The sequence below is a fragment of the Helianthus annuus genome, chromosome 15 (assembly GCF_002127325.2).
Source record: "Helianthus annuus cultivar XRQ/B chromosome 15, HanXRQr2.0-SUNRISE, whole genome shotgun sequence".
In the NCBI taxonomy this organism is placed as follows: Eukaryota; Viridiplantae; Streptophyta; class Magnoliopsida; order Asterales; family Asteraceae; genus Helianthus; species Helianthus annuus.
The window spans coordinates 57,799,643-57,818,927 of record NC_035447.2 but is presented as its reverse complement, the minus strand read 5'-3'; the positions used below and the strand labels follow the sequence as shown (position 1 = coordinate 57,818,927).

At 33.6% G+C, this 19,285-nt stretch overlaps 1 protein-coding gene across 2 annotated transcripts; it reads left to right on the top strand.

Moving 5' to 3' along the window:
• Positions 1-1,136: 1,136 nt before the first annotated feature.
• Positions 1,137-3,065, top strand: LOC110911780 (homeobox-DDT domain protein RLT1). 2 transcript variants are annotated; one of them, XM_022156431.2, is made up of 3 exons: positions 1,141-1,744; positions 1,939-2,244; positions 2,809-3,065. In XM_022156431.2, the coding sequence occupies exons 1-3, from the start codon at positions 1,639-1,641 to the stop codon at positions 2,853-2,855; spliced, it is 459 nt and encodes a 152-aa protein (XP_022012123.1). In that variant the 5' UTR covers positions 1,141-1,638; the 3' UTR covers positions 2,856-3,065. The 2 variants fall into 2 exon arrangements, with proteins under 2 accessions (XP_022012122.1, XP_022012123.1); XM_022156430.2 differs by having other exon boundaries at positions 1,137-1,744; positions 1,939-3,065.
• The last annotated feature ends 16,220 nt before the right edge of the window (positions 3,066-19,285 follow it).

Sequence of the window (19,285 nt, the reverse complement as noted above, 5' to 3'; positions counted from 1 at the left end):
TTTGATATTAGTAATTTACTCTTCTATTTGTTCTTTCTGACCATCATTTTTAATATTTTTGCAAAGTCACATGTCTCAGATTCACTTTTTGAAACATTAATCGGATTAATAATTCAACTTTTACAAAGTACTAACACTTAATTATATTTTTTATTTTATAGATTCTTAGGTATTCATAGTCGACTTGTTGTTCGACTATGTGATACAAAATATATATATATATATATATAAACGGACAAATATTTATGTTAACTGGAAATGAATTAGTTGAAGAAATTGATTATAAAACTTTTATTAATGAGTTTGCATCAAACAAATTATAACTTAAATAGAAAAATAAAAAAGTTGAATGACTTTATATAATGTTGTTTGGATGTGCATGACGAAGTAGACATATTTCGGAAATTTCTATCCCAAAGAACAAAATTAGGAAACACAATAACCAATTTACGTTCCGCTTGCGGTATGCTCATATAATGTATATATGTGTGGGCGCTCGGGGGCAAAAGTGAAAGTGCTCTAATTTTAACGTTATTTTACTAATTTCGTAAAAATAACATTAAAAGAATGGATGGTTAATCATGCATCATGTGGTGGCGTTGATAACCAAAAGTGAAAGTGCTCTAATTTTAACGTTATTTTACTAATTTCGTAAAAAACAACATGCGAATTCATCAAAAATTATCACATGCGAAATTGTTATAAAAAAAAACATGCTATTTCATCAAAATTATCACATGCGAAATTGGTACAAAAAAAACAACATGCGAATTCATCAAAAATTATCACATGCGAAATTGTTATAAAAAAAACAACATGCGATTTTAAAATGCGGGAAGATGATCTGACGGCTGAGATTGAAGCGTGCGTAATGTACGATAAGCAATATTGTACAGTACTCTTTACCTATATATATATATATATATATATATATATATATATATATATATATATAATTATAAGGAGAAAACCCACTCCAGTTGACTAAACTCTGAAAACTCTCACATGTGGATCAGATTTAGCCACGTTCCTTGTTAGTTGAGAGGAGACAAGGGCAATTTTGACATTTTCTTTCTTTACCTTTTGAGAATTGTGTGACCCTTTTCATTTGTAAGTCTGCACACGCAGACCTTTTAACATTGCTTTTCTTGTCATGTTTTTCATTAATTACTTTCTCTCTCTCCAATTTATAAAAAACTCACCAGATTTCATCTTCCTCATTCATCTATCCTCTCTACCACACTTTCCCCAATCTCTCTCTCTTGTTCCAATATAGATAAAACAAAATCACAAATGAAATCGGAGGAACAAATGAGCATCAGATCCATATAGACGACATCTAAATCTAGATCTGGATCTAAATCTAGATCTGGATGCATCTAAATCTAGATCTGGATGAAATCGGAGGAACAAATTATTTTGTGGGTGTTGTAAAGTTGAAATCTGTTTTCTCCTCTCTCTCTCTCTCAAGAATTCCCCCCTTCTCTCTCTACATATTTGTCTCCGCACAAAATTATTTTGTGGGTGTTGTAAAGTTGGAATCTTTATGTCGGTTTTCATCTTGGAACCCTAGTTTTTTTGGGTATTTTTCGTGTGAATTTTTAGGGTTTGTTTCAAGTTCTGATTTTTAGCTCTGTAATGGAGACTAATGATAATATTAATGGTCAAACTGATGGATTCAAGAAACCCAAACGCCAGATGAAGACTCCTTATCAACTGGAGATTCTTGAAAAAACCTATGATTGTATGTCTCTAACTTTCTAATAATTTGTTGGTTTTTGAGTTGTGTTGTATGATTTTTTTTTTTTTTTTTTTGGGGTTTTTAGGGGTTGTGTGTGTGATAAATTTGTTAGAGTATTATGTTGATGTATTAATTTATGATTATAATTTATAAAGATTTATTATTCATGTTGTGGATGATTAAATATATGTTTGCAGCCGAGATGTATCCGTCTGAGGCGACAAGAGCACAGCTGTCGGAATCCCTAGGGTTAACCGACCGGCAGTTGCAAATGTGGTTTTGCCACCGCCGGTTAAAAGAGAAGAAAGAAGAAATTGTTAAAAAGGTAGTCGGGGAACAGATGGAGGTTTTAAAATCTTCTAAACGAGAATTGATTGTGGCTGAGCGCGATGGTTCGTGGTCTATGTCGCGTCATGAGTCATGGTCAGGTTCAGGTTCAGAGTCGGATTCTAGCCGGGATAATGAACCCGTGGTGCGTAGCAGGGCGAATGAATTGACCCAAGGTACAGATGACATGACTCATAATTCTCATCATTTTTCATTTAGTTTACGGATTGAAATGTTATTTTGGAAATGAAATGTTTGAACTGCTATTGCTATTTCAAAATCCATTGATTGGATAGATCTTTTGTAATTTATGTTCAAATATGTGATAAAATACCTGTAATGTGTAGCTCTTGGGGATTTAATTTTTTTTTTTTTTTTGCAATGTGGGTTGTGTGTAATAAAAATAAAGTGAATTTTTGTTACATGAAATATACTAATTTGCAAAAGTGATGGGGATTCATAGAGTGTAACAAATGGGTCTTTACATTTTTATGTAACAGAAAGTAAATTGGTCACGGCTAATGCTAGTTTACAAAAATCAGGGGAATTCATAGAGTGTAACAACTGGGTCTTAACATTTTTATGTAACAGAAAGTAAATTGGTCACGGTTGTGTTACAATTTTTGTGTAACATCCATGTTGATAGTTCATGTTTGCTGGGTTCAGATCCATGAAAGTTTTATACTCTGTTTTTATTGTTACATTTTATTGTTATTATTTGAAGTTTTTTTTCTTGACAGAACCTGCCGCCATAGTGAAGGAGAAAAGGGTTTTTGTAGGTGGTTGAAGATAGTGGTGAAGGTGCATGTTACATTTTTTGATCATGTAAAAAGTGGGTTTTGTTGTTGTTACACATTGTGCATGTTACATTTTTTGATCATGTAAAAAGTGGGTTTTTTTGTTGTATAGAAACATAGTGTTATTTGTTATAGATGTTTACAGAAACAATGTGTTACATAAAGTGGTTTTTGTTATTGTTACACATGGTATGTTTTCATATTTATGTAACGTTTTACATGTTATATTTTTTTGTATAACATTTCTATGTTACATTTTCATGTTTTTATGTTTACGTTTTTGATGGAATTGCAAGAAAAAGACTCTTACAATTTTTTTAATAGCCAAAAAGATGTAACATACAGTCAATGTATTTTTTTAATATCCAAAATGATGAAAGATGAGAGAGAAAATGAAGAAAGAGAAGAGAAAATGAAGAAAGAGAATAGATTTGATGGGTTTGTTGCAGGTCACGTGTTTACAACTACAACAATTGTTACCATTATACCCTTTGGATGTACTATATGAGTTTAATAATCTAAAAAAGTAACAGAGATCACATCTCTCATCCTAGCCATCCATCCATGTTAATCAATGGTTTTTATAGAGTTTCTTGGGTTTAGTCAACTGGAGTGGGTTTTCGATTTATCCTTGCCCTATATATATATATATATATATATATATATATAATTACCATTGATTAAGCATGATGGATGGCTAAGATTAATTTTGGGATATGTGTTGCTTTTTCTCCCTTTCTCTCAATATTTAAATGTATATGATGTACTTGGAAGGTAAAATGGGAAAAGTCTACTTCTATATGTCAGATTTTTTATTTCTTTTGATGTAATTCTGTTTTTTTCATTTTTATATAAATCAGATTTTTTGTTTCTTTTTTATATACATCTGTATTTTATTACATAAAAATGTAACATACATTTTTTAGTTATCAATTTATGCCACATTTCTATAACATAAAATATTACACAGAAACGTAACATATAATTTTTACATGATCAAATGCACTTTATTTTCTGTAACGGACATTATTTCTGTAACACAAAAAAAATGTAACATGCATTTTTGCTTTGATTGATTGTTACATTTCTAACACAAAAAAAAAAATGTAACAGGCATTTTTTCTTTGATTGTTATATTTCGTAACTATGTTCAACATCAAACATCTTTTGAAATCATCTTCAACATCTGAAACATCATCTTCAACATCTGAAACATCATCTTCAAAGTGTAGATTTCCAAACAAAGCTGAAAAAAACATACTTATTCACCTTCTTGAACAAGATCTAAACAAATTTTACACAAAAATGATGCAATCAATAATAAAAACAACAGTCTAAAAAAGTGTACAACACACTTTATTTTCAGTAACGTGCATTATTTATGTAACACGAAAAAATATAACATGCATTTTTTAATTATCAATTTATGCCAGAAACACAAAACACTATATTTTCAGTAACGTGCATTATTTATGTAACACGAAAAAATGTAACATGCATTTTTTAATTATCAATTTATGCCAGAAACACAACACACTTTATTTTCAGTAACGTGCATTATTTATGTAACACGAAAAAACGTAACATGCATTTTTTTAATAATAAAAAATTGCAGATCCACAAACCACAACAAAAAAACAAATTAAAAACATTCATCTTCTTGAACAAAAAACAAAGTTGCATATCTACAAAATACCAAAAAAAAAATGATAAATCAAGAAATTAAAAAATTGATAAATCAAGAAATTAAAAACATTCATCTTCTTGAACAAAAAAAAACAACATATCCAGAAAAAAGTTGCAGATCTACAAAATACAAAAAAAAATGAAGAACTACAAAACGCAAAACAATTGCAAATCTGGAAAAAAAAACTGAAAACAAACATACTTATGGACCTCGAAGATCTTTGGGGTCATCTTCAACATCAAACCGGATCTGAAAATGAATTAGATCTTCAAGATCTGGATGAAGATCTTCAATTGTTTAAGATGAAAAACCCACTCCACTTGCCACCATCCTTCATCAAACTTCAACGATCACCACCCACCTGCGACCATCCTTCATCAACAACCGCCAACATCAACCCACCTGCCACCTTCCTTCAACAACAACGACCGCCATCAATAGCCGCCATCAACCCCACCTGCCACCATCCTTCATCAACCTTCAGCCGTCAATTTGAGTTATCCTCTTTTGTACATGAAAACCCCAAATTTTTATTTCGAACAAACCCTAACCTTCCACCAAATCTGCAACCACCATTGCAGATCTGGTTCCCGAAGAGAGAGATGGGAGATGGTGGAAAGAAAGAGGAAGAGTGATGTTTAATTCTGATTATTTTCGATCTGGATCCGGATCCGACTGTGGGGATGAGAGTTTACGGCGGTGGTGGTGGTGTTGGAAGTAGGTTACGGCGGTGATGGTGGTGGTGGAAGGAGGAGGCGATGTTGATGGTAAAGAGATGGAGCAGAGAGTTTGGAACATGGAAATGGGAGTTTTGTTTCAGATCTTAGATCTGGAATGAAGTAGAGAAGTTTTTTTATAAGTGTAGCCATTATAAATTCTAGAGAGAGAATATGTAAAAAAGTTGTCAGAATTCTCATAAAGGTACCTGTTACATTTTCAGGCTATGGTAAATTGACGTAAATACCCCTCTCTTGGCTGAATTGTAGCCATACATGTGGGTTTTCAGGGTTTAGTCAACTGGAGTGGGTTTTCTCCTTATAATTAGCCTATATATATATATATATATATATATATATATATATATATATATATATATATATATATATATATATATATAAACGGACAAATATTTAGTTAACTAGAAATGAATTAGTCGAAGAAATTGATTATAAAACTTTTATTAATGAGTTTGCATCAAACAAATTATAACTTAAAAAGAAAAATAAAAAAGTTGAATGACTTTATATAATGTTGTTTGGATGTGCATGACGAAGTAGACATATTTGGGAAATTTCTATCCCAAAGAACAAAATTAGGAAACACAATAACCAATTTACGTTCCGCTTGCGGAATGCTCATATAATGTATATATGTGTGGGCGCTCGGGGACAAAAGTGAAAGTGCTCTAATTTTAATGTTATTTTACTAATTTCGTGAAAATAACGTTAAAAGAAGGAATGGTTAATCATGCATCATGTGGTGGCGTTGATAACCAAAAGACAAGGGGTACATGAACTATTCAGCGTTTGTCTCAATTGCTGAGCGTTATGTGCCTTATGTCCAAGGCTTGATACAAAACTACTATCGAGTCGGGGGGTCTCACTTGAAGCAGCCTCTCTATTCCTACGGGGTAGAGGTAAGACTGTCTACATCTTACCTTACCTTACCTTAGTTTTGCTATTGGTGGGATATACTGAGTATGATGATGATGATGATGATGATGATGATAAATAACCAATTACGGTACAGGTTACTTAGCTAGACCACTTAGCTAGACCGGGTTGATCTCAATATACATTTTCATCAATTTTATATAAATTAATAGGTTATATATTTTTTACCTATTAACTCATGTACCTTTTTAACTCTACTTCTAAATTACTACATATATAATTATTACACATTATATTTAAACTAATTTAAAACATGGAAAAGGGTGAGACGAGGGAAATTTTTCTTTTGTCCTATAAGATAGAGACTTATAAATAAGATTCTTGGTTCTAATTGCCTTTATTTTTTACATTACAAAAAAACAATTTATATACTACATATATAGAGTGGAGTTCTAAAGTGAACACTAGTGTATTTGTAAAGTGAGTGAACAAATCCTGGCCATTGATTTACATCATCAAATCGTAAAATACATTATTGTATTTTCATCATCAAATTATGGTCATTGATTTACATTTGTGTATTGATAATCAATGGCTATGATTAATTCACTAATGCTAACAAAAGGTAGCGATAAAACTTAAACAATAGTTAGACCACCCGTAGTGGTAGCCCTTTTGGGCGTTTGGGCGTTTTTGGGGCTCAATCACGCCCACATCCCCACTACGCATGGGCGTGATTGGCAACATTTTTGTGCATGCGTTTTATAAATCACGCCAAAGGGGGGAGATCTTGTCCAATCAGATTTGAGCTTGCATTGTTTTGTCCAATAACATTTATTAAATTGTTTTTTTTTATTTTATTTTATTACAAGCATAATGCCCCACAATCCCCACATCCCCACTACACCTCTTTTGTAAAAACGCTCAATAATGCCCCATTGCTGACTGGGTTGCCACATGGCGCAAAACGCCCTAGGGTGGGGCATTATTCACCCCAACGACTACGCATGGTCTTATATAATAGTAGTATAATGGCTAAGAAAGAAGGTGACACAGTTTAATTATGTAATTATTTAGCTAAAAATAGTTATAGTAGTAGTATAATAGCTAACAAAAGGTGGCACATTTACTATTAAGTAATTTTTTATTGTTATTTTTAATTATGATAAATTATGTTTAACCGAATAAATCAATCATCTCTTTTGCTTTCTACATCACTATCCTATAAGGAAAGAATTGTGACTTTATTATCCTTGTTATAAGACTTATTCTACTCTTAGATCTTTACCATTCAACGTAAGTCACTTTTTCTACTTACACACAACAAATGTGTACACTATCGGTCTATAATATAAGTCAACTTAGTTTGATTTATAAACTAGTAAGTAGTAACAACTTAATCATTTTATGTGTTGCTTTTAAGGTATAACTTTTAATTGTTAGAAGGTTGAACCACTCATAATACAATATGTCACAACATAATCACTATAATATCTTTAGGGTTAGATACTATAAACCCACTTTACCTTTTCTATTTTTTGAAAAAGTCACTTAACATAGCTTTGGTGTTATAAATGTTAAAAGTTCATAAACATATCTAAAATATGAAAAAGTCACTTAACATAGCTTTGGTGTTATAAATGTTAAAAGTTCATAAACATATCTAAAATGCATGTGGTTTTAATAAATATTTTTTAATAGTGACTCGTTAAATTTTAAATTGGTTCATATATATTTGGTATATTTTTTCGATAAAGATGTTGAATATAATTTTATCAGCTTTTGATCAATTTAAGAGATTTAGAATCACATGTGTTTTACTCAAATTTAGAGATATTAATAAGAAAAGCTAGTTTTTTTTTTTTTTTTTTCATAAGCATTAGCTTTATATGAACAACTATTAAGCGTATGTGTTATATTTTTCTCATTTTCTTTCACCCCAGCTCCATCCATGATCTATGTTATACTCATCTTCAATCATGCACATACTTTTTATATATTTATTTTAATATTAAATAGAAAGAGAGAGAAAGTAACTTTATGGTGAGCAAGGTGGGGTCTTCCCCTTCACGCAATCATGCGGAATGAGGGGAAGACCTAATGTTCCCTTTCCATCCCCCAATGACGCATTAGACTAAAGGGTGTGAGGGACGTCCCAGGGTCGTCGAGGGGCGTCCACACCGCCCCCCTTTGGTCCGTCCCCGTCCCCTCCCCATCGTCCCTCCATTGACGCTCCCGACGGACCCATTGATTCCTTATCCCACACACACATATATACATACATATGTGACGAATACTCATCAGTATCACCATACCTTTGGTTCATTCCTTTGGCTCATCCTTAACACCCGATGACATGACCGTCTACATGACGGATCATTTCCAAAAGACTACCCTCCTCCACACTCACCAACCTTACTCCATTATTTACCCATAACACTCACCCAACCTAAATGTTAAAATAAAAACCATAAAGACGTTGCTATTGTTAAATTGTAAATACTTTAATTTAATGATTTAAATAGCCACTACTAGTGGACCCAGTCTAGACCGTTTGGATGCCAATAAGTTGATGCATTTATTCGGAAAAAACCACTGTGTCATTTTCAAATCTTCTTAAATTTTTTCTTTTCGAAATATATTTGACACATTCTAAATATTTAGTATTTACTCAAAACGTGTATTTTAGACTGGTATGTAAAGAACAATAACATAACAATATTAGTATGTTCTAAAATAACTTATGGATCCATAATATTATTACTAGTGTTTTTTTTAAATGTTTGATGAATTAGTATTAGACTGTCACTCAAGTATCATATACAAAAAATATATAAAAACAAGTATATGTAATACATAAATAATTACCGATAAGTTCTCACTTCTTAGTAGATATGGCCCAACTAAAATACCGAAAACAAGTAAAATACTTTATTTTGTTAGTGGTAAAACGAGCTAAACTATGGGGTGTGGAGGGGCTTAGGTTAGAGACATTGCTCGACACGTGACAGGTGTGGGCTTCACCGGTCCACACCCAAAAACGTGGGGTGTGGAAGGAGCGTCGTCAGGCCGACGTTGGGGCGTCATGTGGCACCTAATTTTTTTATTTTTTATTTTGTTTTTTATATTAATCATAAAATTTAGTAAAGTAATTTGAAAAACACATTTTATTTATATTAAAAAACCACAATAAAAAAAAACATTACATTACCAAAAAAAATCAATCATCTTCGTCTTCATTGGAATCGAATCTAGGAAGTGTTGAAACATGTTCTACCAAATCAGCTCGAAGGTTTGAATTTATTTATCTTGACTCGATTAGATATTGGTTTTGCATTCTCTCTTCGTCACTAATGTCTTCGTTATTTGATTCGGGCTCCTTGCCATAATATTCAACAATTGCACGCCCTTTATCCTCTAAAATCATGTTGTGTAGAATGATGCACGCGTACATCACGTTTCTTATTTGATCTTTTTCATACAATCGACAAGGCATGATCAAAATGCGCCACCTTTTCTGCAAAACACCAAATGCTCGCTCGATGTCTTTGTATGCCGCCATCTGAACTTTGTTAAACTTTATTCTTTTAGGATTTAGGGTTTCATCTCTTGAAAATGATTTCACAAAAACAACATACTCATGGTAAATTCCATCAACAAGATAGTATCCATATTTGTACTCAACCCCGTTTACAAAAAAAAAAAAAAATGTTCCTTTCGATCAATACCATTTATTCGATCATTGAAAATTGGCGAGTGGTGTATAATGTTTATATTGTTATGTGAACCGGGCATACCAAAGAATGCATGCCAAATCCAAATATTGTGATACAACTGCTTCAAGCATTATAGTCGGCATTCCATGTATGAGAGCCTTGCCATGTAGTTGGACAAAGTTCCTACTCCTATTTCATACAATCTAAACTAACGATCATCCCGGGGAGACCATGATATTCAGCGTGATGTTCCAAAAATTTTTGCATATCACTAAACATCGGTTTTCTCAAGTATCTTTTCATATATAGTTCAATGATATACGCACAAAAATTGTGAAGACTTTCTCTTGCCACTCGTGCTGACATTTTTAAATAGTCGGAACGATTGCCATAAGCCAACTGTCTTAGGGTGGCCGTGACCTTTTGCCACGTGGTAAATCCTAATTACCACGCGCCTCAGGTCTTTGTCGGAAAAAATCATAACTATCCTGTAAATCCTTTGATATTCTTAAAAATAAATTTTTACCCATACGAAAATGGCGTCTAAACATTCTTTCATCATACGTTGGTTCGGATGAGAAATAATCTCTTACCAGCAAATCGTTTGCGGTTTCGCGTTCACGAACAATATACTTCATCCGTTTAGGTGGGGAAGTCCTTTCATTTGCACCGTCAACAATAGCTTTCACAACCATCGACACTGCTAATAATAATAATTCCGCCCCATCGTCCGATGAGGATGACATCAAATTTCTCATACGAATCACTTGAACTTGAAGAAGCCATTATATATATACATACATATACATATATGTATATATATATATATATATTTGAGTTTGATAGTGGTTTTTCAATTTTTGGATGATAAAAATGAGTAAGAAATGAAAGGTTTATATAGGAAAAAATTGAAAGATTTTTTTTTTAAATAGTCGTTGGCCAACGGCTATGCCTAACGGTCATCAACACCCAGCCATACATTGTCAGCCACATCACCCCAGGCCAGCACCCCACGCCAAGAAATATTGCCACGCCAAGCGGACAATGCTGACCAAAACGCCAACCCGGGGTGGAGCAGCCGACGTTAAAGGGCCAAAACGGTTTGTTGTGTTTGACTTTTGGAGTTCTGACAAGGGTGAGACTGTGACTAATATCTGACTTGAAAATGGAGGGTAGTTTAAGAGTGTTCAGACATCCCTTTATGCATCTTTATGTGAGTGGGTTGTGCATAATCTAAAAAGTAGTTGTGACTTGTGAGTGGATGAAAGACAAATTGTTATTGTTCATCTGTATATATTTGGAGGAACATTGTTCACCCATATTAATTTTTTAATATTTTATTTTGAAAGTGGTTGTTAGTGGAGGAGAGAGAAAAAAGTAACGATAAAGATATAAAATGTATTATTTAACAGAAAAAAAGAGAGAAAATGATGTGATTTCTAGTGTAATTAGGGGCGATCAAATAACCGAACTGTGACTAAAAAAACCGAACTGAAACAAAAACCGACGGTTCGGTTTTCATAGGTTAGGCTTATGTGAACAATATCAATTAAAAAGGTTAAATATAATAACCTAAATGTAAACATATAAAAAGGATTCTTAAATTTTAAATTATACTTTTTTATTTTTTTGAATCTTACATGATTTTGTCCAAAAACCGAAATAATTGAAAAACCGAACCGGTGTAAAAACCGAAAAAAAACTAAAACCGAATGGTTTTAAAAAACCGAAAACCAATATTTCGGTTTTGCCCAAAACCGAACCGTGCACACCCCTATTAAAATCATTGCCTTTACTAAATTTTCAATTACATAATACTTTTTATATACCTTTTAATATTAGTTTGTCATTACTTTTCCTCTCTCATCCACTCACAGACCACTTAAAAAATATTAAAAATTAATAGGGGTGAACAGTGTCCCATAAAAAATACAGATAATACCATTTTCTATCACATCCACTCACAATCACTTTTTATAATATACAGAATCCACTTACATAACGATGCAGAATGGGATGTGAATGCTCTTTTGGGAAGAAGATTTAATTGGGGTTTTTGGTGTGGTACATATTAAAAAAAAAAGTAAATAAATGCCTACTAGGTCTTAGGATCATGTAAAAAAAAAACATTTTCGTGAGAAGGCATAAAAATTCATATGTAGACATCATGTTTTGGACTTGGACATAATATTTGGGTTGTTTTGGCAAGAAAAATACTAAACATAATAATTTAAGATACAATGCAATGAATTATATGCTTAAAACTTAAAACACCATGCCAAGAACGTTAAGTAATGTGTTTTAAGTGTTAAGTAGTGTGTTTTAAATTTCACGCCTATAATACGTTGCATTGTGTTTTAAATTGTTATGTTTGGTATTTTTCTTGCCAAAACAACCCAAAACATCATGCCTAAGTTCAAAACATGATGCCTACATGTCAATTCTATGCTTTCTCATACGTCTCACGAAAGAGGTCATTTTTACAGGAACCTCACCCTGCCTACTAGTACTCATCATGATAATTTGTTGAATACGTAAAAAAACCTAACATTAGGAGACTACTTAAACTTAAGTGACCTAATTGAAACCACAAAATGTTCGATTGAATTAATTGAAATAATATGTAAACGTGGCTACTATTTTATAAAGTTTTCCCTTTTAATAACATTTATCATGTTAATTATTTATATAAATCTTTTTATTGCCCGAATGGAAACTTCTGAAGAGATCACCATCATGGACTCTCACTTAGGTACACTTATATACGGAGTTATCCTCTCACCCACATTCAATGTGCATAAAACACGTTGGTGAAACTTAAGGCAGAGACATTCCCTGTGACTCATTATCTTTCATATAGACAAAACATGACGAAACAAATACGGGATTTGCCTAAGGTGGCACAAGCGCCTATAGGGACTCATGGTCCCCGACAAGCCTTACCCCACCGTTGTAAACAAAACAAAAAAAAAGATTCATTATGACTCTCATACCAACTAGTATCTACTGCATTTCCCATTACGAACTCACACATTTGCTTTTGATTACTTGGGTGGCAACTTCCCAATATGCGACTCACCACTAAAGCACATTTAAATGTGAAGTTCTCCCCTCGCCTAAGTCTAATGTGCCCAAAACTGTAACATCCCAAAACACGAATTTTAAAATTCGTTAGAATGGTACCATGTTTAATTAAATAAATATAATAACTAAGTTACTAAACTTGGTTAAATGTCTAAGAAAACAATCAAGGAAAGGAATTTACTTACAATTGTGATCAAGTAACAACTAGAGGGGCCAAGATTGTCAAAAAAGGGGAAAGTTTATGTTTTAATTAAAATAAAAATAAAAACCCCCAAATACCCACACCTGGGCGTAGGGGCGATCGACTAGAGAAGAGCAAGAGGGGTGAAACCCTAATTCAACAACAAAACCTTTAAATTGGAGGATTAAACGAAAGCCAAATTCAGATTGGAATATATATAAACGATCACCAAGTCAAGAGAATCGTAAGGTATGTCGAATTTTTGACATTCATGAAGTTGGGAAAATTAGTTAACTTTGCATGATGCGATCTGTGTATGAATCGTAGAGGCTATGGCCGAATTAATGAAGTGTGATTGCTTAGGAACAAACCTTAAGTAGAAATATGAAGTAAATTCAGATTTGTTGATGCTAAATTCATGTATGTGATGTTTTTAGGGTTTTGATTGCTAAAACTAGTGTTATGATATCATGAACATGCTTAAATTGAAAGCTGAATTCAAACAGCTTCTGATCAGAATTTACAGCCGACTTGTATTGGCTGTAACATGGACAAAACATGACAAAAACATGTGTTTCTTGAGTCTAAAATGTAATTCCAGGAAATATCTTTAAAACCCCACTGGAATCGCATTTTTTCGACGAAAATTGAGCGTTTTATGAATTTTTCCGTATCGAAGGTTCAAGCTGCGTTTTCTGGCAGAATTTGCAGCCCATTACGAATGTAATAACTCAATTTAGGAATTTAGTTATGATCTCAAATCTTTACTGTAGATAGTTTTAAGTGATTACAAAAATCCCCAATTGGAATTTCATCAATCGGATAAACGAGGAATTTTAAATGAATTTTTCCGTAAGCTGCAGTCAGAAGTGACGAATCTGATTGCAGCTTAGTAAATGAATTTTTACGAATTTTTGGTAAAGAGTTAGATCTTGAAATTTTAACACAAGGCCTAACCCTCCGAGAGGCACGCCACATAAAAAAATCATAATTTTTGAAGACTTGTAAACAGGTTAAACAAGTCACCAAAACAACCCATTTTTCAGTGATACGAAATGCCTAAATGAAATCGCGGTCTACTTGGTTGTGTTACTATGTGAGTATGAAATGTAAACTACGTCCGTAGTATAAACGACTATAAAGTTGTGGATGTGTGAAATTAGATCTCATTAAGTACATGCTTTATCAATATGTGCTATATGTGATGACATGAAGAATTATGTGGAATGAAAATATGCGACTCTAGTTGTACTTTGATATGTTGGAAATTGATGAGTAAAGTTAAAACGAAGCCGAATGTGAAATATAAATTGATATGATCATTCATATGTATAATTTTATATGCTAACAAGAATGTGGATGCAACGCAATGAAAGTATAGGGATCATGTCAAAATGGATGGAAGCATAAAGGGCTAACGGGTCATGCGGACGTGAGGAAACGAGAGCGGATACGGATACGTAAGGTAAGTAACTTCCCGGACTTTCTCTTTAGTAGTAAATGAAAGTATTGGAATATTATTGAAAATTGTTAGTGGTCATGTTGAGATACACTTTTAATGATGACATCAAGTAAGGGTATTAAGTAAGTGATTTCCGTAATCACTTCTTAGATGTTTACGTAAAGATATGTGTTAGTTAATTAAAGTAATGGTAGTCAAGGTCAAATAAGGATGGATTATATGAAATTGATGATTTTCGTTAAGTAGAAATAATGGGGCCTTGTAGTTATATCGAAATGAAAAGTAAGAATTGGCTAAGGTTTATTAACCGGGTAAAAAGGTAGGAATGCACATAGGTACGCTAATTGGTAAACGGAAATGTGGATAAGTATTCGAAAGATTCGGTTGTGAGTTGTGGTTAATGAGTAAACATTCTCGCGAATGAAATTTGGATTAACAAAGGTTGAAGTAGTATGATGGTATAAGATGAATGAACTAACGCACAACGGGTATCGGGTGCGTAAACCCCAAGTAAGAAACTCCGGATAATGTAAAAGTATTATGGCTATAGTGTTCATGTAAGTTTTGGACTAAAACGAATGTGTTATTGGATGAAAACATAAACGGGTCGAATAAATCGTAAATGAATAATAAGCCGATAACGCGTAAGTTAAGAATTTCTTTAATCCGGATATGGGATTGTAAGTTCACATGATAGAATGTCAAATTACGGTCATGTAGGAAGAAACGGGAGGTTAAACGGGTAAACGGGTCAAAAGTTATGCAAGTTTTAGCATTAACGTACGACAAAACGGAGCTGCAGAAAAACAACATTTAGAGGGGCCGTCGCCGACGCCCTCCCCATGTCCAAAAACCTGAAATTTATTATTTAAGTTGATTTATGTATAGTAGGCTTCGGTACGATATCCGTGGACTACGGTACGATATCCGTGGACTACGGCGGGCCTCCCAAACATGATTTCGAGTGTTCCCTTGACGTTTATGAGTTGTAAACCCAAGTCTAAGCCTCATGTAATTAATATAAGAGTATGATAGATGTATGTAATGAAGTTGGACATGTATTACATGTAAATGGTATACAAGAATGCGTACGAAACACGTAGGTATGAATACATGATTGTAGGTATGATTGAATGTATATAGGTATGTAGATGTGTAGGATTGTAAGTATGTATGTGTGCAAGTATGTGCGAATGCATGATTTAGATGCATTTGAGAATTAACGCTACTAACAATGCCCTTGAGTTTGGAATATAATGCAGGAATGAGAATGGCGGATTCTTATGAAGTTGAAGCCGAACTCGGAACAAGAGACTTCGAGAGAATAGTCGAATGAATCGAAGCTATATTGTCGAATGTTATACGAAAGTTAATTGTGTGAGAATAGTGTTGTATGAGGTTGTCAATGACTAATGATTAAGTTGTATGTGATGTTCATAGGTACCACACAGAATTCTTCTACTACTAACGAATATGAGCGGACGTAGATCGAGTCAAGAGCAAGGATTGTACGGGAAGGATCGGTCACATAGTTTAACAAATATAGGTCCGAAGTATTAATATAATGAAACGTGGTAAATCCTTTTTAATGAGTGTATGACATTTGGTATTCGAACCTTCCTGTAAGTATTATGTCTAATAAAAAACGAAATTTTGGGTTCATATTTTCCGTTGTGTTGTATTTTTAAGTTATTACAAGTTAGTTTTACAGGGAATTGTTCTTAATACGAACGGGTCATGCCCGATTTTTGTTAAATTATAGTATGATAATATCACATTTTGGAAGGTGAAATCTGGGCGTTACAAAAACACATTGGTAACATTTAGGACGACGCATTCCTTATGACCTGATATATCTTCCATGGGAAGTTAATAACAAAATACTGAAATAGTGTATGATCTGCCTAAGGTATCACATGTCGTTTAAGATTTTGGTGAAACATTTTAAGTTTTTGATTTAATGCTTTAAGTGTTTTTTTTCTCCATGATAAGATTGTAGGATCGTTTGCACGACCAAACGAGTCGTTCAGAAGAGATCTCGTCCAATACGAGAGGCGGAATCAAACGTATCAGAGTTATTTCAGCTGTATACACACTAGAATCACTTAATCTATCTCTTGTATTGATTTGATGACGATTACAGACCTGGAGATACTTCGGCAGAGCTTCGCTACCGGAATGACAAAGTTACAAATGAAAGACTCAAGACCACTATATATAGGCCAACTACTTCACATGAAGTGGACATGTTCCAGTCCACATGAAGTGGACATGTTCCAGTCCACATGAAGTGAACATGTTCCAGTCCACATGAAGCGAACATGTTCCAGTCCACATGAAGTGACCTTGTCCAGTTCATTGAACTGGCCACTTCGTGTGAACTGACTTGTTTTGGCCAATTTCCAGTTTTTCTCGTTTTACGTGACTTGATCTAACAAATCTAAAACAAGACTCGATACAAGACGAAGTCGACAGACATATGCACCAACAGACTCCCCCTTGGATGTTGACGAAGTCTTCGGTGTCGAGTCTTCGGTATGTCACATCTTCAGTCTTTATCAGTCTTCTCGCTCTCTCCAAAGATTCTCCATTGTAAGCATCCTCAATCAATCTCTTTCTCTCTCTCTTCCAGAATCTCAATCTGTCTCTATCTTCTCTTGATCAGATCTCTTGATTCCTTAAGTTCATCAGTATCAACATCTTGCATGGACACTAGGATTCGAACCTGGCTCTTTACCATTCAAACTTCCTCCTGAATGTTGATCCAGAATCAGAAGCTGGCTCTTGCATCTTCAGACTCCCTTTAGGCTGTCTTCAGACTCCCCCTTTCGATAAGCTAGGATCCCAGTCTGGAATTCACAATCTACAGGCCTTGGATCGAAAACCTGGCTCTTATCCCTTTCACAGGTTCTAAGATCGTGACCTGGCTTTAACCTACACAAACTCTACCTCACAATAAATTTCCCAAATTTAATCAATTTGACAAATTTGTATTCCACTTGCAGATATCGTTCAAAATGATTTAAAATTATAAATCTTTGATGACCACTTGTAAGAGTAACATTTTTCTAAACACACTCTCCCAAACCTGTTCATCATGTTTAGCACTTGGAATTTTGAAAATCAGCTTTTCAAACATTAGTTGTCGAAAATCTTTTTGTATTTTTCATGATTTTATGCTAAAACACTCCGAAAATCTTTTTGGATTTTGTATTAAATGAAAAGTAATAAAGAAATATTTACAGACAATATTTTTGTGGGTTTGTGTAAGAAGATCATATCAGTTTATGAGACAAATCACAAACACCATGTAACACCCCGAAAATATAAAACTTTATGTTAAAATTATAAATTATTAATAAACGGGAGTTTACTAACTAGAAACTTTTAACCTAGTTAGTTGATAGACTAGAAATAACTCATGAAAGGTTAAAGCCTACTAAATAATGTGTAGAACAAAGTTGAGGGGCTGGAATTGTCAAAAGTTAAAATTAAATCACAACTAGTAACCAAACACTCCAAAATTTGGAGTGTTGGTCGATCAGAATAGCAGAAGGGGGCGACACCCCCATTCCAAAACCCTAAACTCACAAAAACATCAAATTGAAAGCTCAAATATGATCAAAAACGAAATCTAAACATAGATTAGTGATCCTCATCACGAGAGGATTCCAAGGTATGTAAAAACTTGTGTTAATTCTTTGCTTGAATTTCTTATGATGTTGTGAAATCTGGAAAATTGATGTTGCATGAGTGTTATTTGGTTAGTTTAGAATCTATTTGGTGTTTAGAGGTTAGACTCAACCAATTACATGTGAAATCATGACCAAATTCAGAAAACTCCATGAACACCTTGAAGGTGGGTTGTGGGTTTTACAAGATGATGATGAATTCTAGGGTTCTTAGTGGTTATACTAGTAAAATTCGACCTTAGAAGATAGTTCCAGAATAGATGTGATGTTTACATGATATATGATGGCTTAATTGAAGTTAAGTTAACTACTAAGCAATCCATAAACATGAATATGAATAATATTGAAATTCTGCCCTCTTGATGTTTGTAGAAATGCCTCAAAGAAGGCTGACAAATAGAAATTTGAAGCTTTAACGCTTAACTAAGATGTTTCGGTATATTATGCGAAATGATGTCTAAGAGGGTTCTAAACATGTTTTGTAAATGAACTCTATAGGACAAGATACCGGGACGTCGAGCGGACAAGCCGGTGGTGATTCTCGTTTGAAGGGCGTGCGCCAAGGTATGTAACATGACTCGTTACATTATGTGAAATTTGATCATTGTAGTTGATTATCAAAGTTACTAGTTATTTTGAATTGAAGCGAAGGCATTGTTGTATTGAATACTTGTTTGAATAACGAATTAAACTCGTTGGTAGTTGTCATAAAGGAAGGAATTCCGTAGACAAGCCAAACGGGTCAAATAATCAAGTAAAACATGATGTACATTCCAAACATGATAAATTGATGTATGTAGTGGTTATATTATGACGTACTAGAAATATCAGATTTTTACTACATTGATGATGCTGAATGTTGAAACCCGAGAGTTGGGATTTTGGTTGAATTGCTCAAACAAACAAAAACATGGATTCCCAGGTGCTACCGTAATTTACGGTGTCACCGTAAATTACGGTAGAGACCAATGATTTACGGTGGTTT

Excerpts from the sequence above, each read along its gene's own strand:
- LOC110911780 (XM_022156430.2), top strand. The coding sequence starts at position 1,639 with ATGGAGACTAATGATAATATTAATGGTCAAACTGATGGATTCAAGAAA. Across the intron at positions 1,745-1,938 it reads TCTTGAAAAAACCTATGATT|CCGAGATGTATCCGTCTGAG; the intron begins GTATGTCTCTAA and ends ATATGTTTGCAG.